Raw genomic sequence first — 20,049 nt, 5'->3', positions numbered from 1 at the left:
AATGTTCAAAATATTCTATCTAATACTCATATTATATCCAATAGGCAAGTTCATGTTTTGACTAACTTGGCGAGTGGCGTGGAAAGAGTGATAATGCGCAATATGATCTCTTTATAAAACCTAACCTGTATAGCATCAAGTGCAATATGATGTACCTAAACTGACAGCTACTGCACACCGATCCATCCGATTGGACAAATATTATTAGTAACCATTGAACCCAATTCATGAACATAGCACTCAATTATTTGTTTTGAGAGAGATTGATGTAGAAGGTGCTTTGTTGGAATCCCCACCACAGAAAAGGATTGCAATACGATGGTCGCAGTAACTTAATAATGGTTCACATTGCGATTATTTTATTTAAAATCACCTGAGCACTAAAGCTTGTCCCGTCCTTCAAAGTTTAGACTTAAAAAAAAAAAGTTTAGCTGACGAAAATACGGAGTCTCGGGGCTGAGATGAAACATTGTGTCGGATGTGCCATCTCGAACTTGGGAGGACACTCATCCTTTCCCTTGTCGTTCGAAGCTGTATGAGATAATGTCTATAAAGTCGTTTCGGAAAGTTTGAAACAGCACCCGCGACGTTATTCCGTGTAGGTCAATCGACACTTGCATATAGATATACGTCAACTGTCCGAGGAGTAGACCACCATCATCAGATCACGTATGATCTACTCTCGCTCGTATGTATAAAAACCTCTTGACTAGCATCAGGTTGGAGGGATTCTTTTATTTTCCAAAAAAAACTTCACTTGATACTAACTTAACCTTTGAAGTGGTTGAGTCAGGAAATCCTCCTCTTGACCATAGCTTGTATGTAGAAACCCGACAATAAGGGCAGAGGAGATTGCCCTTGGGAGATGAGGCTCAAACTTAACCTGACCTAACAGAAGCTCCCATCCAACATCTAATCGCACCGACGATCCTATTCATCGGGGGTCGAATCGAACCATATTGACATCTCGACCACGATTTAAGAGTTCGTTAACAACAATAAATGAATGGATGCTATCGAACTATTGTCTTTCTATGATGGACGGTTGTGCTACTTGCACGATCCTTATTGTTTTGATGATCAGTATATTTATTTTATTCAATGTTAAATTATATGATTAGATTTTAATTATTATTATTAATTAATAGACATAAATTTCAGTTATAATAAATCCTCTACTCTCTCGTGTAAAGAAAGAGCCTCTTAAAGACTCAAGAGTATAATAATAAAATTTAATATTAAAATTTTTCGTAAAATAATAATTCTGGCTCAAGACAACTCGAGTGGCTTACCGCTTCATCATCCGCGACGAACTCAAAAAAAGATTGCCAGAATCCATTCTTTGGTTAGGCAAAAGCTGCAAGCACTTGTATGCCTAACAATAATAATCAGCACTTGTTCAGATTCACAACGTTGAAGATTAAAGAATGTAACTCGATCTAAATAGATTTGGTAAGGCTCTTACTTAATACTCATGGATGCGGGAACATTACCGGTTGCACATGGCATACATACTATACTTGCCTGTACACGCTGTTGCTAGTTAATGTTTGATGTCCATACGCGGGCTTAGAAGCGTGGCAAAATCGGATGGGATGTTGATCCCCATAAAAGCGTGGCAAAATCGGGCATGTATTTGAACTTTTTCTTTGTAATAATGCTTGCAGTATCCAGACAACAAGGCTCCAATCCGTGTCACATAAACCTATCTACTTGTAATTGTTCCTACTATCATGGAATGGAAAGCCAATATTCTCGATTCATGGCATAAAATTGCGGATATAAACATAATTAAAGAATATATTTGAGGAACATGATCTTTCTTTTCGAGAGAAACCCACCAGAATTTAAGTTGGAGGATGATGATACAATAATATCCTTGGATAGGATCACCAGAACCGATCCAATCCTAACATGTGTAATTTGCATTGACACGCAGCCTGGAAATGACTTACACACGGCATCATTATGTGGCATTACTTGTGGCAATTATTTCATGTTCTTCCAGAAAAGAAAAGATGAATCGAGTGAGATCGAGATCTATCTCCTTCTCTTTCGGCGATCCTGCTGGAATCGTTGTTGGGAGTTGGGATCATGGCCTGCACTGCGCGTCCAAACGTGTTTCACGTTTGCGTGCCGACCGACCGGGAAATAATTTGTCTTCCTCTAGACGATGTGTTTGTGACCGTCCGTTGTCCGATCTGCATTTCCATCTTGATCGTCGACTCTTCGTCTTAGCAGCCAGTCCGGGAAATCATTCATCCGCAGCAACCCCACACGTAATACTCGTGCAACCTTTCGGGTCAATCATGCAGGAGACCGCCGCGTAGCCGCGTGGGCATATATTACTGAATAACGCTTGGCCCCACACTTCGATTTCTTTTGCTATCCGATAATATTGCAGGTAGGATGGAGGGTGACCTTTCCGAACGTGTCGGAAAATTATTTTGTCGGAGCTAATAGAGGTTACAATAGCATTTCGGCAGCTCAACAAAGCCGGGCCAGCGTGTGTGTTGAAGTGTGAGCACGTGGTTTGAATTGTATGAACATTATACCAACCGTGTTTCTCTCCTCCTCTTCGTCTTCATCTTCCTTCTTTTCCTTATGGTACACGATGCATCGGCCTTTAAAACAGACTGACCATCCTGGTTTCCTCCTCTTCATGTAGGCAAGCAGCTAGCAGCACTAGAATACATCTCTCTAGCCCAGCTTTCTCTTCATCATCGGAAGCTTTGGCAAGACACCATCCAACCTCTGCTTGCTCTCGAGGATCACCTTCATTGATCTCTGGGAAAAGGGGAGGAATCCAGTAAGTAATCATCAGCAACGCCGAGAACCGAAGTTGCTTGTGGTTGATTCGTTCTGCTTTGGGTTTCCTTCTCCCGATAGTGACGGCGTCTTTCTTCCCTCTTCTGTGGGTAGCAGGAGTGTAAATAGATGGAGGGCAAACGATGGTTGTCTCTTCTCCTCCTCGTGCTTGTTCTCGTGGGCATCTCCATGGATCTCCCGAGAGAAGCTCCGGCGGCTTCTTCTAATATCTTGAAGAGTTCATCTGCCAGGTATGCTAATCACTTTGTGTTTCTTTTCCGAGACACATGTTTGAATCTTGCAAGTTTCTTGTTCGAAGCATATCTTGTTGTTGTTGATATTACATGTTTCATGGACGCCACTCGAATTAAGCCTCCGATTCCATGTCAAGAAATCTGCAGATGTACAATAAGATCATAGCATCATCTGATGCGTTGTCCGTGACAGAAAGGTTATCACTGGATTTTAGAGACTTTGATATCGCACACACGTGAAACACGCGGCTCTGATGGATCGACACGTCCTATTCGAGGGGACTGGCCAATCAATCAAAGCTGATGGGGCCCGCCCGTCGGGGAAACTAACATCGAAATCACACGTCAGTGAGCCCCGGGGTTGGTTTATGGTGGGTGGATGGGCCACGTATTATGAGTGGAAACGGTACGAGTCTTAGCCATGCGTTCCGTCACATTATAGCCGGCTCACGTATGCCGCAGTGAACGGGCAAATGCGACGATGCGATGGTATAGAGTCGGTGTTGAGTTTTTTGTGCAGAATGAATGATTCAAACTGAGGGTTCTGTTACTTGGAATTTTTCTTCATGAGTAGATTGCTGCATTTTAGTCTCTTTTACTTTGAGCTAAAATGACTTGTCAACTTGGCATAGAAATCAACAACAAAAAAACAAAATATTTTAGAGCAGGTATATTTTTATCTATCTTGATTTGTTGGTATAGAAATCAACAAAAAAAAAAAAAAAGACTTGCCACAGGACATGACACTTTCGCTTAAGCCGAGTCAAAGACTCGCCTAGTCGCCTTGGTGGCCATCTGAGTCATCATAGCGAGCCGGCTTGGTGGCTACTAGTTAGTCGCGTTGACGGCTTTCTGAGTCATCGCTTGGATAGCGAACCGGCTTGGTGGCTACCAGTTTGTCGCCATCTCGGTTGATCAAACGGCGTCGGACGCTCACATCAAAAGGGTACATGACTGACGTCTGTGTGCGAGTCATCTTAAATCATTCATCCGATTCGGATCACCACATGGTAAGGGTCAGCGATTGCTGTGTCAATCATTGATGGGCTCGCTGTCCTGCAATGATCGACGATGGTGGGCCACGTGAGAGGAATTGAATATTGGGTGTCGTGGGCCACGTTCCAAAGTCGGTGAACGTGTCCGGAGCAGTGACGGATGTGGGATCCATGGCGTGACAAGTATGGCTTTCTTAAGGGAAAAATAAAGAAAAAAATTTCCCCATCATACGTTGGCGGTTCAGTTCCTTGTGTTCTGAGTTCGTATTTAGCTGAAGAAACAAGGTGTAATGTAATCGAATAATGTGAATCCTATATATGTGGGGTGAAATGCTATATATTCTCTTTGATTTGCAACGATCTCGGATCCAAAATGCTGAAATGGAGTTTGAACTTGCAGAATACCAGTGAATCCTCAAGGCGGACAACAGAGAGATGGAAGCAAGAGCAGGGAGGACAAGGGCATTCCCCTCAAAGCAAACCTATCGGTTTGCCATGCTTCATTCTCGGACGCCGATCGTCCGGTCTACTGTTGCCCGGCCTGGAAAGACGCCGACCAAACCTTGCTCGACTTCGAGTTCCCGGATCCGTCGTCGCCGGTGCGTATCCGACGGCCTGCTCATCTCGTCGACGAGGAGTTCGTGGCCAAGTATGAGAGGGCGGTGGCCATCATGAAGCAGATCCCGCCTGACCATCCCCACAACTTTTGGCGCCAGGCCAACATGCACTGCCTCTACTGCACCGGCGCCTACGACCAGATGAACTCCTCTGCCCTCTTCAAGATCCACAGGTCATGGCTCTTCTTCCCCTGGCACCGAGCCTTCATCTATTTCCACGAGCGCATCCTCGGGAAGTTCATGGGAGACGACACCTTCGCGCTCCCCTACTGGAGCTGGGACACCCCCGAGGGCATGTGGTTCCCCGACATCTACCGGAAGGGAGCTCTGAATGAGACAGAGCGCGACGCCATTCACCTACGGGAGGCCGCCGTCGATGACTTCGACTACGTGGATCATGACCTAGACAGCGACGTGCAGATCGCCGACAACCTCGCGTTCATGTACCACCAGATGATCTCGGGAGCGAAGAAGACCGAGCTGTTCATGGGTTGCAAGCTGCGGTCCGGCGTCGAGGGGTGGTGTGATGGGCCCGGGACGATCGAAGCAGCACCTCACAACACGTTGCACAGCTGGGTGGGGAACAGGTACAACCCCGAAAGAGAGAACATGGGGGCGTTCTATTCCGCCGCGCGAGACGAAGTGTTCTTCGCGCACCACTCCAACATCGACCGCATGTGGACGGTGTGGAAGAAGCTGCACGGCGACAAGCCGGAGTTCGTCGACCAGGAGTGGCTCGAGTCTGAATTCACCTTCTACGACGAGAATGTGCGCCTGCGCAGGATCAAGGTGCGCGACGTGTTGAACATAGACAAACTCAGGTACCGGTACGAAGACATCGACATGCCATGGCTCGCTGCACGTCCCAAGCCTTCCGTTCACCCTAAGATCGCGCGCGACATATTGAAGAAGCGTAATGGCGAAGGCGTACTGAGAATGCCCGGCGAAACGGATCGTTCACAACTCTCCGAAGATGGTAGCTGGACACTGGACAAGAGCATCACCGTGAGGGTTGACAGGCCAAGGATCAACAGGACAGGGCAAGAAAAAGAGGAAGAAGAGGAGATCTTATTGGTCTACGGAATCGATACTAAGAGAAGCAGATTTGTCAAATTCGATGTGTTCATCAACGTCGTCGACGAAACCGTGCTGAGCCCAAAGTCGAGGGAGTTCGCAGGGACCTTCGTAAATCTCCACCACGTCTCGAGGACGAAAAGCCATGAGGATGGCGGCGTGGGTTCGAAGATGAAAAGCCACCTTAAGCTCGGTATATCGGAACTTTTGGAAGACCTCGAGGCAGACGAAGATGACAGCATCTGGGTGACACTGGTGCCAAGAGGCGGCACGGGGGTCAACACCACCGTAGACGGCGTCCGGATCGACTACATGAAGTAGTGAACCGGCACGCCGCTCCTCCCCTCCCCATCAGAAGTGGTATAATATTTATATTGGATTGAGGCTCGTGGTGTCTTTTGATAAGAGTAAGTTCCATAAATTTAGAAGAAGAATCATGTTCTTTATTTATATTAAATCAATGTGATTTGTCCATCAGCTCTCCATGAATGCGACTACATCAGCAGATGTAGCACAAGGTGTTGCATTTGCAGCTTGCTAAAGGCAAAGTCGAGTGTTGTGCATTTTCAGAGAGCGTCTTCCTCCTCAATTAATTTTGGTTTCTTGAGATCCGAGAGACAATCCAACTTGTACCTCAAGTCTCGCAGGATATAGTACTAGAAAAGAAATGAATGACAAGTGGTCTGGGCTGAACCGGTTCTGGCCCAGGACCAGACCCGGTTGTAGGCCGACCCATTCCCTCACAAGAATTATGGTGTTTAGTAATATACCTTTTTCGTTTGGGCGAAAGAAACCATTTGAGGAGAACAGAGTACCAATCCAACGATGCTTCCATCCACTTCATGGCTTTCTCTGATCTGAAATTAGATACTATGTGATGCATCTAACTATTTCAGCAACCAAAAACTGGCACACAGGTTTGGAGTCCCCGACAAAAGGACTTGCCAAGCGTGAATATGCTTCTCGTAGCTCCTGCAGAGATCGAGACTAAAGAAGAGCGGCATCGAGAAATAGGCCAAGGAAAGAGACTAACGCTGCCTTCCCACTCGAGTTCCCGCAGTTCGAACTGGATGTGGCCCGCCCTTCGCATTCGTGTCACGGGATAAGCATCGCATGGGCCTTCCCTCCTCTACCCTCTCGCTGGCCATCACCGCAAGCTTTCCCCGAGGATTATGATAGTCGGGACCAACTCCATCGATCCTCATTATTATAATTTTCCGGCGAGGGGTCCAAAGGAGCCACATAACTCGGTAGGTGCGCTTTCTAATCAGTTCGCAGACAGCCAGGGAGCAGCAATTAGTGCTTCTCACTATATAGCCACAGTTTTTGGACCCACTGGGACATGATCCAAGTAAAGACGCATCAACTGGCACCGGCGATAACTGGAAACACTTTGAATCGTGTTAGGTGTATCAGATGTTTATGCCAGGATAGATAGTTAAAATAGAGACTTCTCATGCCATCGGATTACTTTTCCATCAGAAGCTTGTGAACGGAGGTCGACGATAGAGGTTGAGAAAAAAACTCGTCAAAAAGTCAGGATTTGCCAGAATAGCCAGAATAGAAGATGCAATACAACCACCACCATCATCAGCCTTTTCCTAGCACCGCCGAGGCCTATCGACCGAGCTAGCAAAAGCGACAGCAATCAAGTTCCTTGAAGGGACGGACAGCGGACATCAACCTTGGAATCCGGAGTCCATCCACCGAGAAGACGCCAACAAGGGAAGAACTTCCATGCGAAAGCGCACACGGAGAAATGGCGTCTCATATCGAGCAGTTTTGAAGACTACAAAACAAGCGGAATATAACAAAAGAAGATGCGAAGAGATGATTGGGACGCAGAAGAAAGAAAACCATAGTTTAATATCAGAGTAATAAGCTTCAAACCTGATCTGATTTGGCGCGTTCTTTGATCGGAATGGGTGAAACCCGAACCCATCGAACAGGATTAGAGATCCCGATCCCCCCATTCAAGCCACCACCTCACCTGCAGCGCCCGTAGATTCCTTCGTCTTGCCGATCCAAGCTTACATCTAGTCATCAATGTGGGACCCCATCTTTGCAATCTCACTCTTATCCCGCAGTATTTAGAGCGATGTACTCTTCAAATGGCGACGTTGGGTGGCACCCCCGACCGTCTTGCCTTTTTCCCCATATCTTTTCTGTTTAAATAATTGAAGGCAACACATACTTTGTGGGGCCTCAAGATTAGATCCAAAATAGCAATAAGATTGTGATCAACCAAAGTCTGCAACCGCAGATAAACGGTATATATATATATATATATATATATATATATATATATCGTAGGAGAGTACGAAGGGGAGCCTATTTTGGGATTCAAACGGTTTTCTTGGGGCAGCCACTGTGGGGAAATCGTTCTCCACCATTGTTTTTGTTTCCGTCAATTCCGAGCGAAAAAGATATTGATTGCGTTTTTTGTTTTTCCTTCTTCGTCCAAATGAAACCAAGATTTTCCCCCTCCCTCCTGATCTGATACTCTTTGGAGGAAGGAGGAGATAGGAAAAGGGATGGGGAAAGTTCTCTTTTCGTAATCGGCCTCATTGGCGATATTTGTCTTCTCCCTTATTTCACTGGAATCGTCCATGGATCTGAGTGGGCTTTTAGTTCTGTAGGTGGAGAAAAGAAAGCCAAAGGCAAAAAAAAATGAAAATAAAAACAAAATAAAAAGATGGCTTTTTGCGACCCATTTCTTGTTCTTTGTTGAAGTCTGGGGATCTTCTTCTCACGCTTTAGTTCCTGGCCGTCGGAACAAAAGTGTTACTAGATTTCGATTTCACGTCCCGGCTCCCTTGATCTCGTTTTGCTTCGGACAACCAGACATTCGTGAGGCTGTATGTCGCCTCCGGAGGAAAGGTTTTACCGGATGCCTTTGTAATCGCTGATGACTCAGAGAGAGAGAGAGATTTATATTATAAGCGCTTTCTTGTTTTTGAGTTTCTCAGAATCTTATAGATCTTCAAACCAAGCTTCGCCCGTTTTCTCCTGATCCCACGAGCCCCACAACTTTTGGATCTTGGTGTCGCGAAAGGGTGGTCGAAATGTCTTTTAAGAGCCTCGTCCGTGAGCTGAAGGAGATGAGGGACGGGATGGGGAGCATGTCTAGGAGAGGGGGCAGAGGAGGAGGTGCCCCGGAAGGGACGATGACCGGGCATGGCCGTGGATGTGATCAGCACCCTTGGTCCCATCAACGGGATCTGGAGCAGCGGCACCAGCAGCAGCACCAGCAGGGTAGGTGGGCGAACCTGCCTCCTGAGCTGCTGCTGGACGTCATCCGGCGGGTGGAGGAAAGCGAGGTGTCGTGGCCGGCGAGGTGGCACGTGCTGGCGTGCGCGGCCGTGTGCCATTCGTGGCGGGACATCACGAAGGAAGTGGTCAAACCCCCCCAGCAATGTGGCCGGATCACCTTCCCCATCTCCCTTAAGCAGGTTGCCTTTTTTTCTCCGAGTTCCTCGTCTGTTATCCCTCTCGGGCTCAGATCGCATCGTGCTTGCGATGGGTTTGCAATGGCCTGTGGACTATAGATCGTTTTCTCTTGGTTTCCTTTCTAATTTTTGGGTTTTCGCTTGAGATTAGCCTGGGCCACGAGATAATCCAATTCAATGCTTCATCAGAAGGGAGCGAGCGACATCCACCTTCCGCCTGTACTTGGGTCTCAGCCCATGTAAGTAACCTTCTCCAGTTCCACGCTTGCTTTCGTTACATCTCTTGCTTCGTTTTTTGGAGCCGAGTTGTGACTTGTGAATCTTCTTCAATCTGTCACTGCTACAAAGTTGCTTCCATCGGTTCTTGAATGCTTTGTTTACCAGTATTTTGGAACCAGAGCAAGCTAAGTATCACATCAGCTATCCTACTGTTCCACGGGTGGGTGATCGAGCAGGGTGTTGGCACCGCTGCTTTGCATAGCTATGGACATGATGTTCATATGCGAACCCCGATCGCGCCTGCATCTCTCGTAGTCATCATTTTGATTTAAGCCGTCTCTGTTGATTATTCTATAAACACATCCGCATGAAACAAATGTGGTTGTCAGTGATCTCAATTTTCAGCGAGGACGTTTGTTGCTTGCTAATGTTGGTGACAATTCTTCTAATGATCGCAGCACTGCATGGACAGAACGACAAGCTTTTGCTAGCAGCCCGCAAGATCAGACGTGCAACGAGCACCGATTTTGTGATTTCACTGACCACCGATGATTTCTCTCGAGCTAGCAGCAGCTATGTTGGAAAAGTGAGGCAAGTGATGCCCTCTGCTTTCCTCTGAATCGTGTTGTGTTGATCTCTGATGGACCTTTTGTTTTTTTGAATGTCAACCAGGTCGAACTTTCTGGGAACCAAGTTTACAGTTTATGACAGCCAGCCTCCTTGTGATGCTGCGGTCTCTTCCGGCAGCCGATCAACCCGAAGGATCCATTCCAAGCAAGTTTCACCAAGAGTGCCCGCTGGCAATTACAACATCGCTACCATCGCTTACGAACTCAATGTCCTGCGAACTCGAGGGCCAAGAAGAATTCAGTGCACCATGCACTCTGTTCCCGTCTCCTCCATCCAGGAAGGGGGGAGCGTCCCATTTCCCACCAGTTTCATTCACTCCATCAGCGAACAGCTCCCCAGCTTAGCAGTTGCAAAGGGCAAGGAACCTGTGATCGATTTTTCTTCCACCAGTCTCACCGAATCACGGGCACCTGTCCAGACCAATGGGGCGCCACTCATGCTAAAGAATAAAGCCCCGAGATGGCACGAGCAGCTTCAGTGCTGGTGCTTGAACTTCAGAGGGCGAGTCACGGTGGCTTCCGTCAAGAATTTCCAGCTCGTGGCTGCCGTGGATCCTTCCTACCACGTTTCCCTTGCAGAGCAAGAAAAAGTCATTCTCCAGTTTGGGAAAATAGGAAAGGACATTTTCACCATGGATTATCGATATCCACTCTCCGCGTTCCAGGCATTTGCAATTTGCTTGACGAGCTTCGACACTAAGCCAGCATGTGAATGAAGGTACACGGCTCCTCCTCTGTTTTCTCCGAAATATTTACCTCTCCTCAATATTCGATTTGATATTCTTCACCGAGGAACTTTGGTTGCTGGTTTTTTTCGCGTTCAGGAACACTCAAAGGAGGAGTGATCGTTTTATCAAATGCAAATCTTCGCACACATGCGTGTGTAATGTGCTCTTGTGCATTTCCCTGATCGACCACCTACAAGTAGAATCACCTTCCGAGTGATTCATTCTCATCATCGCCCGAAGAACATTTGTTGTAAGTCAAATCTTTCCTTTTTTTTGTGGCTGATCAAGGAACTTGACTCATGAGTATTATTCGAAGAGCCTCAATGTATGATAATACATTATCCTAGTTGGTGGTCCAAGTAATTGCTTTGTTAGAAATCATTAAGCCTCATGTATACGTGGTACAAATAATTGCCTTCGCAATCCAAACTGGATATCATGAAGCTCTTAACGTCGCAATCAAAGTGCAAGGATGACCATTTGCGCTCATGCCGTGTCATGATATGTTGTAGCTAGAGAATTTATAGATCTTGTTTATAGATGTCAGCTTGGTTGGCCATAGGCCTTGTTTTTATTTTGTTGTTGTCTCATCAGAGCTATATCGATGACAACCATAGCTAATCAAATCGTTTCTTCTGCTTGCTCTGCCCTCCTCTGTGTACCAGAGAAGGTTTCTCTGGTACATACATCCCTTCTTGGTACTTACCGGAGCAGTCTCCGAAGATTGGGTTGATCCTATCTCAATCTTCGATTTAACGGGCGTAGTTGGTTTTGATGGAAAAGAAGAAGTGAACTCCTGGATCCCCTTGGCTGCAGGAGCTTTCACGAAGTAGCGAGTTGTTGACGCTCTGCACATTGCTATTCACTCCTGTGATTGATGCAACTTCATTGCTCGTCTGATGAGATATTTCGTTCTTACCGTCGCCTTCTTCTGCACTCGGGTGCTCGTCTATCTGATGCTCTTTCTGAATACCTGCCTTTCGTGATATCTTGCGTCCGATGTACATGGACGCACCTTCATTCTCACCGGCTAAGGTTATCATGCTTGTTGCGTGATCACTCCCCGCATGGGGTGAGTGCCTAATATTCAGCTTCCGGACATCCTCACCCTCGCTCTCCTTTTGGAAATCATCTCCTCCGAGGATTGCTGAGGCCCGTGGGATATCGGCCACCGACGTAGCGTGCCGTTTTCCTCTGAGACCATCAGGTTCCCTAGTATATGGGGGCTTTGGTTGGTCTTTGATCCTTTCTTCTGATTCTTGGCTCCCATGACTCATCTCTATTGTGATTTCAGTATCTTCTTTTGTGTTATCTTCGACATCCTGTCTAGGTTTTTCCTCCATTAGAGTTTGCTGTGCAGGTTTGGAGGGTTCTGCAATTTCCTTTTTCTCGACATCTGTTTCTAGTTTTTCTTGTATTGGTTCCATTTGTAACGGAGCTTGGGCTTGAGAAGGCTGGGATTCCTGAGACTGCTGGGGTGGTGACTTTGGTTGTAATTTTTGTATTTCTCGAGTTTGGGATTCCTGGGGCTGTTGGGGTGATAACTTTGGTTGTGATTCTAGTGTTTCAGGAGGTTGGGATACCTGGGGTTGGATTTCTTGCTGATGACTTGGGGATTTTGGTTGTGGTTCTAACAATTCAGGAGCTTGGGCTTCGGAAGGTTGAGATTCCTGGGGCTGAGTTTCTAGCTGATGTCCTGGGGACTCTGGTTGTGGTTCCAATAGCTCTAGAGATTGGACTTGGGAAGGATAGGATTCCTGGGGCTGGGTTTCTTGTTGATGAACTGGGGACTTTGGGTGTGGTTCTAGTGCTTCTGGAACTTGGACTTGGGGAGGATGAGATTCTTGAGGCTGGGATTCTTCTTGCTGATGAGCCGGGGGCTTTGGTTGTGGTTCCAATGGTTCTGGAGCTTGGACTTGGGGGGGATGGGATTCCTGGGGTCGTTGGATTTCTTGTTGCTGACTCGGGGACTTGGATTGTAGTTCCAATAGTTCTAGAGCTTGAGCATCGGAAGATTGGGATTTCTGGGGCTGAGTTTCTTGCTGATGTCTTGGGAATTCTGGTTGTGATTCTAATAGTTCTGGAGATTGGGTTTGGGAAGAAGAGGATTCCTGGGGCTGGGTTTCTTGTTGATGACTCGGGGACTTTGGTTGTGGTTCTAATGTTTCTGGAACTTGGCCTGGGGGAGGAGGATGAGATTCTTGAGGCTGGGTTTCTTGCTGATGAGTTGGCTGTGGTTCCGATGTTTCTGGAGCTTGGACTCCGGGAGGATGGGATTCCTGAGGCTGTTGGATTTCTTGTTGATGACTCGGGGATTTCGATTGTAGCTCCAATGGTTTTGGAGGTTGAGCTTCGGAAGATTGGGGTTGAGTTTCTTGCTGATGGCTTGGGGACTCTGATTGCGGTTCCAATGGCTTCCCAGGATATGATTCCTGGGGCTCTTGGGTTTCTTGCGGATGACTCGGGGACTTTGGTTCCGTGGTGGTCATTTCAGGCTTGGCTGATGATGGAGTTTGAGAAACTCCCTGAGTTGATTCCGGTGGAGCGGGAGTTTCTCTCGATGGGCTGGAAGGCGGAGAGAGTCTCCTCGGCGAAGAAGTCCCTTGTTGTGGTTGTCCTTCAGGTCCTTCATCGAATCTCCTCGATGCTGACGGCGACGGTGACTGCGACGGCGACGAGGAAGAGGAAGGTGAACGTGAAGTAGGTTCCGTCTGAGTAGGCGTCGGCGATTGTGGGTGGGATTCTGGTGGGGGTTGAGGTAACGGGGCCGCAGGTTTTGGTGATCTCGGGGTGGATTTCCAGAACTTCAACCGGAAGTGGAATTTGTTCCGCTTTCTGCGCTGCTTGGCCGCGCGTAGTGTTTCTTCCATCGAATTCCAACGACAACAGGCGTCGTCAAGAGGGGGATGAGTGCAGTCTTCGTCGTCTGCATGCTATATATATATATATATATATATATACACATCAGCAGCAGCTGATCCGAACCCTTCGCGATGGGGTTCGCATCTCATTCTTTCCTCCGCTGCATATTGATAGAATTCAAAGATTGGTATATCCAAAACCCAACACATATTCTTAGGCAAAATGTTTCTAGGAATTCTTCTTCGGCACCCTTAGCACAGCATATGACGGACTCATCGGAGGACGAATGCCGTGGACATGTCATTCTTCCAAGGGAATTTAATTTTCGGAGGGATTGCGAGGGAATTCGTGCATCCGGTCAACCACAAAAAAAGTCAGCAGGCACACACTAAAAGCCGACCACCATCAGTATTCGAATGACATCTCTCTGCCTGCGGCTTCGACACGTGGCATCCACCGCCTGTGAGATCATTTGGTTCCTTCGATCGTCGAGGATTAGGAGTAGAAGACTATCTTTCAGTTACATAAATGCCGTCGATCTACGGAAGATTGCCTTTGATCGGTCGAATCGGGTCGGATGGATAAATCGAAGTTATAATAATACAGGGAGCAATTCAGTATTTTTCTTCGTCTTATTAAGTGATTCTTCTTCTTCTTCTTCAACTGCGTCCTTCATTGGTTCAGTGTGTTGCAGCGTGGTGTCGGTGAATACTGTTACCGTCGTAGTAAGGTAGCACCGGTCATTAATAAAGCTGCAGGGAAAGTGGGTGGGGTGGGGGACTGTTCTTGGACCACTTCAGGTTCTCTCTCTCTCTCTCTCTCTCTCTCTCTTTACTCAGAGATGAAGAAGAAGTAATCTGTAATCTGGATCGCCCTTGGTTTGCTTCTCTGCTAACCAACGATGGCGTGTTTTTTGGGGGGCTTCAATCTGTCATGTATGTTGATAGGCACCGCAGCAAAGTGGCTTCTACTGATGATTATTTGTCCTCCTGTGAACGACTCATGTGGTCTAATTCAACTGCGGCACACCGATCTGTCTTCGCCCAGTTAATTTTAAGAACCCAGCCAGGCGTGCAGTGAAGGATACACTGCAAGAATCCGAAACCAAGGCAAATCAAAGCTGTCGACAAAGCTTAGATGACTTCCCTGCCACCTCTATTCGTCGAGATGATCCAATCGATTGTTCTTGCGATATGGACTGACACACAAGGAAAAGTGGTTCGTCTTCGGAGATTAATTCTGTGGTGTAGGATCGATCGAGCTGCCATTAGTGGGACAATGATGGACTCTTAGCACGGCAAAGCCTCGTGCTTGCCTCTCGTCATAAACCTTCTTCACCTGCGGATGAGGCCGCTTCTGATGCGCTCCAACTCATCATCCCACGACGCTGCGCTTCATGTTCTCCGTCTTCCATTATTGTTTGGTGGAAATTTCTCTCACATAAAAAGATGAGGGAGAAAGAGGACGGAAGAGAGAGGCACTATACAGATACCATAATCTTTTACTGTGTCCAGGCTTAGTTAGACACGGATCTAAATAGCCAATTGCATGCGTAACCCGAACTAGATGAACCGGGATTTCTCAGATCACCCAATTGATCTAACGAATCAAACCCTTGAAAGGAAAAAAGAAGGTCGGAAAGCGTCTTCCTTTTTGTTGATGAACATGTTCAGTTCATGTGGCTTTTGTAGGAGGAGAGATGCACAACTTTCCTGTAATATTCGCATTTATTTGGATAAGTTGACCTTTCGTCGTCGATGCAGAGAAACAGTTGTCGTGGAGCGGAACTTAAAGGAGGCATCTGACGGGAGTGTTGGCATCTGCGGTGTAGTCTATAAAGAAATGGAAGCAAGTGGTCGACAGTCGTAAAAAGTAAACGGAGTCAAAAAGTAAAAGGGAGGATGATGATACGCTTCCTCCTGAAGATACCATCGCATCTACCTTGGCTGCCGCTGCCTCTCCGCGAAAGCCGCATCGCCATTATTTCTTTCCCTCGCCAAGTCGCTATCCCTTGACCGAAAGCTCCAACCCACCCTCCAAAAGGACTGCATGCCTCTCCGGTGAAGGTGACTTGAGAGGACAAATGTTCGCACGCTCTCTCTCCATCCGGTTATGGACCCATCAACTGTCCACAGAATTTACACACACACACACACGCACATAAATAGAGAGAGAGAGAGAGAGAGAGCGCACCCGGACATGCATCCTCTGTGCGGATGAGTCCATGTACGTATCTCTCTTTATCGAGTCCTCTCCATCTTCTTCTTCAGCAACCAAAGCCAAGGATGGCGACCCAAAGAAACCGAGAGGCCCATCGGAAAAGGTGGTGAGCATATGCATGGAAAGCCACTGCGCATGCCCACCGGGGACCGATTAACGACATGCACTGCCCGATTAGTTCAGACGTCCCATTTTCACATGTTCCGAATGCAACTTTCGTCGATGTGTAACGTGAAATATCGCCTACTTTTAATTGGTCTCCTGGAACAACTTTTACTCAGAATGCTGCGGTAGTGCATCTCCAGCTAAATCATGTTCGCAAAGACTGGAAATAGTGAACGGCAGAGCAGGGTAGAACTCTTCGGCTTATTATCCATGCTTCAGAGCCGGCAAGTTCTTGGATTTCCAGCGTTGCTGATCTCACATCGGCTGCAGAAACAAGATCTTGTTTGCCTCTGATCATGAACAAAAAAGCTTGCTCGTCGTGCCGAGCTCCTGCCATGAGATGTTAATGTGGTTTTGTTCTGGCCTTTCGGGTCAAGTGTTAGCAGCAACTACTGCAAGGCGGAAGAAGCTAGAAGATACATATAAACGAAAGCAGAGACCGCGTGAATTGATCGCAATGGACGTCGATGATGGTGATGTCGGAGTGCCAAGGCACTCGAAACATGTTGTAAAGCAGCGGCTATCTGTTCATGCTGATATGACCGACATGGCGCGGCAGCATGGATCAAATGCAAAACATGTTGAGTCAGTTCGAATCCTTTTATTAGGTACACCAACACGATGATGGTCAATATGATACATAATATTCGTATTGCTGCAGCGCGAACGAATACATTTCCGAGCATGGTAGGAATACTCCCAACTCCAGTGAGGTGGATTAGCAATCACATCTCCATCTTGAGATTGTTAGGTAAAAGATTACCTGCAACGAGTTTGGTCGTGCATCAACTCGCAAGAAATTTTTGGTAGGAAAAGATCAAATCGGTAGCTTGCCAGGATTGCTTTTTACTAGTACTAAAGCATCGGAAGTGGATATCCTCAATTATCAGAAGCACTTCTCTTGATGTCATCCGATGCATCATGATGTTCTTCGCAGAGGATGAGAATCTTTACCTTGCAATGATTGAAAGGGGAGGGCTGTCCCTCTTCCTAGCTGGAATTCCACACCGTACACGTTCTGCAGGTTTGTATTCCAAACCGAAGACCCATTGACCTGAAATGTCCGCAGCAATATTGTTAAGGTGCTCGGAGAGATTTCTACATATCTAAATGCTGTGAACGTGGTAAACGGAGGTGTTACATTCAAACATGATCCGAGGGATGTATCAGAAACCGCCGGCGGCGGGTTGACGTTCGGACGAAGCAATAAATCCGAAGAATCCATGAACATGTCATGCTGCAAGGAGCCGAATTGAAGGTAGGACTGGTCCAATAGCTCGGACGACATGCTGATCATGGGAATGATGCCCGATTTGCAGGTCGGATTTATCTGCACCGGCATCAGGGGAAGTCAGAACAGGAATTTTTTTGTTCGAGAGACTCGTATGGATGCACGCTTCAGATCGATCGAATGCATCCAAATGATCGAGAAGCTGCGAGAGTAGTTGACTCTTACGTGCCGCTTTGAATTCATAGAGCCACTAAGAAGTCGTCGCTTCATCTTAAAGAAAATGTGGGGATGAAGTTCCATTACCTCTCTGCCGCCGAAGAAGCTGTCGATGTTGATGTCCATCATTGGATTCACAGCAGCCAGCTTCATGGATAGGAACTGCGGAAAGACGCAGGAGAACGAAGATAGTCCACGTTAAGACCGAGCTACTGTTTATTGATGTTCGAGAGGAACAGACGAAGAAGCTCATATCGTACCTCCACTTGTCTTTGGAGAGATTGAACGTAGTTAATGATCTCATCTAGCATGCCCGCTTTTCCTGTGATCTTGCTGCATCCGGGCACCAAATCCTGGAGGTACTTCATCCGCTGGCTGATCCTCTCCCTTCTCACCTACGCAACCGGGGGAAAAGATCAGGAGACGTGCATACGGACGAAAGGAGATGGGAATGTAGCGCCCGCAAGTCACAATTCGCGTACTCTTTCGGCCAAGCTATGACTGTCTGTGGCCTGACCCCGTCGAGCTCTTACATGAATGTAGTCCGACTTGGGCGCCTTGTCAGTCTCCTTCGAGGCGTCCGCAGATTCTTCCTTTCTCTTGTTCGGTCGTTTGGCCTCCGGTGGTGCTGCTCCTCCTCCTGTCTCTTCTTTTATTCTCTTGCAGTTGCTATCATCTTTACCATCACTACCACCACTATTCTCCTACAGTTTTGACAACTTTTAGCCGATAGACATCTTGGAACATAGTAGAAGGATGTTCAAGCAATAGTTTTCTTTCTGGTATTCAAAATTCATGGTTTTCTTTTCCATCTACGATCCCAGGACACATGTAGAACAGATAATGTCTGGAAATCAGGATCACAAAGCTGTGCCTCTGTGACTTTTGACGGCAGAGCTCAAGTGGTTCTTGAATTTAGGAACAATTGCGATAAAATCTTTCGACTTGCGAGGAGAGAATATGTAGATAGAGAAGCCAAAAATGGATGATTTACCTTCGATCTCCGAGTATTCTCGGACTTTCTCTTCCTCGAGCTGCTGCTGCTGCTTGCATTGACGCTCGTTTCCTCGACACTAGCAGCGGCACCGACAACAGGACAATGCATACTCGAAACTATATCCGGCCACGCGTTGCTGAAGCAGTCATTCGATCCATGAACGTTGCCGTGATTCTCGTTCGCCCCCCCGCCGCTGCAGCTGTGGAGCGCCCGGAAGGAGGTCTCCACGGGAAGGAGACTTTGCATGCAGTAATCGGCATCGTAGGGATGGTAATCCGACTGCTCTTGCCCCTGTTGCTGCCACTCCGCACGCGTTCTCTGCCTCTCCAACACGGAGAGATCCGAAAGAGGAGTTCGCAGGCACTGCATGATCCTTCTAAGGTCTTCAGGGGGCCGGCGTCGCCGAACTCCTTCGCATCACTCTGACTCTGCTCCCGTAGGCTGAGGACCCTATATATACAGCAATCAATGGATCAGATGACCTCAAGGAGGGAGTGAACAGAGATGAAACGATGCGTATGAGAGGAGGAGGCCAGTTGTTGCCAGTGCGCAGCACGGAACGAGATAGCCTCTGTTCCACCCTCCATGACCATGAGGGGGGTAGGGGCCCACCCTGACATGACCGACACGTGGTCGTGTCCCGTAAATCCAAGCCGGAAGTAGGGAGGGGGGGCCACGAAAGGCATACACATGGCCTCGTCCCTCGTGGCGCTAACGCGTCCAATCGTTCCGCCACGTCCGCCGGCCGGCCGATGCAACGTTGAGAAGAACACCCTACGTCCGTCGCATGGACGCTCCGCTCCCAAGAAGGATTCAGAGGAATGCAGCTGGTTTAGATGATTAGAATGGGGTGTCGCTAGGAATGGCACTGTGGCATTATGAAGGCAAGTGGGTACTTGGCCGCTGTTTACGGTGTCTTCCTCGTTGAATTGTTCATTTCAAGATGGGAACCCAACTTGCAGAGGCTCACCTGATTCCGCATGGAGGTCTCACCGTGTACAGTCGCTAGCGTGTGTCCGTCTTTTCAGCACACAGAGCACCCGAGAGATACGTTTGAGACGGACGTGAAGAGTACATGTTTAGCTTAGTGCTGCCGTGCAGTAACACCATCGTCCAATCTCGAGTTACCTTCCCTCTTAACCAGGTCGACCGTCCAATGATAGGATTATAAGTGGCGTGTCGTCTCATTCTTTCTGCACCATGGAGATCCGCCCACCCCGGGAATCATCACCGATAAATTTACCTAAGCATTGACGCTATCGTCAACTGCATTTTTTCTGAGTGCTCGGATATACCACCTTGTAGCTCCACTAAGTCGTGCGTTGCTATAGATCCATTGAACCCCCCATAAAAGAATTGAACTTTGATCTTTGTCTTCCGTGATGCTTTAGTTGGACGGTCAAGGTTGGGTGGGAGAAAGGTGACAGTGAACGCCATGCCGCTGCATGTGGCACCGATGCGTAAAGCAGCATCCTCTCGGAGGAGCACGGCTCGGTTGCCAATGTCTGGCTCGAGAATTTTTGGCTGTTGCCTTCAGGATGACATCTCGGTATCTGAATGATTCGCGGACACATCCCTCGCTCGT

At 47.6% G+C, this 20,049-nt stretch overlaps 4 protein-coding genes and 1 long non-coding RNA gene across 8 annotated transcripts; 2 read left to right on the top strand and 3 right to left on the bottom strand.

The window, feature by feature from the left end:
• The first annotated feature begins 2,590 nt into the window (after positions 1-2,590).
• LOC135595972 (polyphenol oxidase I, chloroplastic-like) lies at positions 2,591-6,222 on the top strand. Of its 2 annotated transcripts, none has more exons than XM_065087560.1 (3): positions 2,591-2,809; positions 2,923-3,059; positions 4,458-6,222. In XM_065087560.1, exons 2-3 carry the CDS (start codon positions 2,938-2,940, stop codon positions 6,067-6,069), a joined length of 1,734 nt encoding a protein of 577 aa, XP_064943632.1. In that variant the 5' UTR covers positions 2,591-2,809; positions 2,923-2,937; the 3' UTR covers positions 6,070-6,222. The 2 variants fall into 2 exon arrangements, with proteins under 2 accessions (XP_064943632.1, XP_064943631.1); XM_065087559.1 differs by having other exon boundaries at positions 2,592-2,809; positions 2,926-3,059.
• Positions 5,727-6,937, bottom strand: LOC135595974 (uncharacterized). The gene is made up of 2 exons (XR_010480730.1): positions 6,782-6,937; positions 5,727-6,605 (listed from the first exon to the last, which is right to left on the bottom strand). It is a non-coding gene; the product is annotated as an uncharacterized LOC135595974 (long non-coding RNA).
• A 1,146-nt stretch (positions 6,938-8,083) lies between these two features.
• LOC103968781 (tubby-like F-box protein 5) lies at positions 8,084-11,164 on the top strand. Of its 2 annotated transcripts, XM_009382090.3 has the most exons (6): positions 8,084-8,628; positions 8,718-9,200; positions 9,349-9,436; positions 9,875-10,007; positions 10,089-10,763; positions 10,870-11,164. In XM_009382090.3, exons 2-5 carry the CDS (start codon positions 8,814-8,816, stop codon positions 10,759-10,761), a joined length of 1,281 nt encoding a protein of 426 aa, XP_009380365.2. In that variant the 5' UTR covers positions 8,084-8,628; positions 8,718-8,813; the 3' UTR covers positions 10,762-10,763; positions 10,870-11,164. The 2 variants fall into 2 exon arrangements, with proteins under 2 accessions (XP_009380365.2, XP_009380364.2); XM_009382089.3 differs by having other exon boundaries at positions 8,084-9,200.
• A 113-nt stretch (positions 11,165-11,277) lies between these two features.
• Positions 11,278-14,584, bottom strand: LOC135595971 (pollen-specific leucine-rich repeat extensin-like protein 1). The gene has a single exon (XM_065087558.1). The coding sequence runs from the start codon at positions 13,641-13,643 to the stop codon at positions 11,526-11,528; it is 2,118 nt and encodes a 705-aa protein (XP_064943630.1). The 5' UTR covers positions 13,644-14,584; the 3' UTR covers positions 11,278-11,525.
• Positions 14,585-16,601: 2,017 nt separating this feature from the next.
• Positions 16,602-19,023, bottom strand: LOC135584511 (basic helix-loop-helix protein 79-like). Of its 2 annotated transcripts, none has more exons than XM_065087563.1 (7): positions 18,462-19,023; positions 18,001-18,171; positions 17,728-17,862; positions 17,555-17,629; positions 17,162-17,350; positions 16,975-17,074; positions 16,602-16,783 (listed from the first exon to the last, which is right to left on the bottom strand). In XM_065087563.1, exons 1-7 carry the CDS (start codon positions 18,831-18,833, stop codon positions 16,746-16,748), a joined length of 1,080 nt encoding a protein of 359 aa, XP_064943635.1. In that variant the 5' UTR covers positions 18,834-19,023; the 3' UTR covers positions 16,602-16,745. The 2 variants fall into 2 exon arrangements, with proteins under 2 accessions (XP_064943635.1, XP_064943633.1); XM_065087561.1 differs by having other exon boundaries at positions 17,950-18,171; positions 18,462-19,020.
• Positions 19,024-20,049: the final 1,026 nt, after the last annotated feature.

The sequence above is a fragment of the Musa acuminata genome, chromosome BXJ1-10 (assembly GCF_036884655.1).
Source record: "Musa acuminata AAA Group cultivar baxijiao chromosome BXJ1-10, Cavendish_Baxijiao_AAA, whole genome shotgun sequence".
In the NCBI taxonomy this organism is placed as follows: Eukaryota; Viridiplantae; Streptophyta; class Magnoliopsida; order Zingiberales; family Musaceae; genus Musa; species Musa acuminata.
Note: the sequence above shows the minus strand (reverse complement) of the source record. Positions and strands in the feature narration are given on the sequence as shown.

Coding starts and splice junctions, on each gene's coding strand:
- LOC135595972 (XM_065087560.1), top strand. CDS start 2,938: ATGGAGGGCAAACGATGGTTGTCTCTTCTCCTCCTCGTGCTTGTTCTC. Junction 3,060..4,457: donor TTGAAGAGTTCATCTGCCAG/GTATGCTAATCA, acceptor TTGAACTTGCAG/AATACCAGTGAATCCTCAAG.
- LOC103968781 (XM_009382090.3), top strand. CDS start 8,814: ATGTCTTTTAAGAGCCTCGTCCGTGAGCTGAAGGAGATGAGGGACGGG. Junction 9,201..9,348: donor TCCCCATCTCCCTTAAGCAG/GTTGCCTTTTTT, acceptor GCTTGAGATTAG/CCTGGGCCACGAGATAATCC. Junction 9,437..9,874: donor GTACTTGGGTCTCAGCCCAT/GTAAGTAACCTT, acceptor TAATGATCGCAG/CACTGCATGGACAGAACGAC.
- LOC135595971 (XM_065087558.1), bottom strand. CDS start 13,643: ATGGAAGAAACACTACGCGCGGCCAAGCAGCGCAGAAAGCGGAACAAA.
- LOC135584511 (XM_065087561.1), bottom strand. CDS start 18,833: ATGCAGTGCCTGCGAACTCCTCTTTCGGATCTCTCCGTGTTGGAGAGG. Junction 18,172..18,461: donor AGAATACTCGGAGATCGAAG/GTAAATCATCCA, acceptor TCAAAACTGTAG/GAGAATAGTGGTGGTAGTGA. Junction 17,075..17,161: donor CCCTCGGATCATGTTTGAAT/GTAACACCTCCG, acceptor CGGACATTTCAG/GTCAATGGGTCTTCGGTTTG.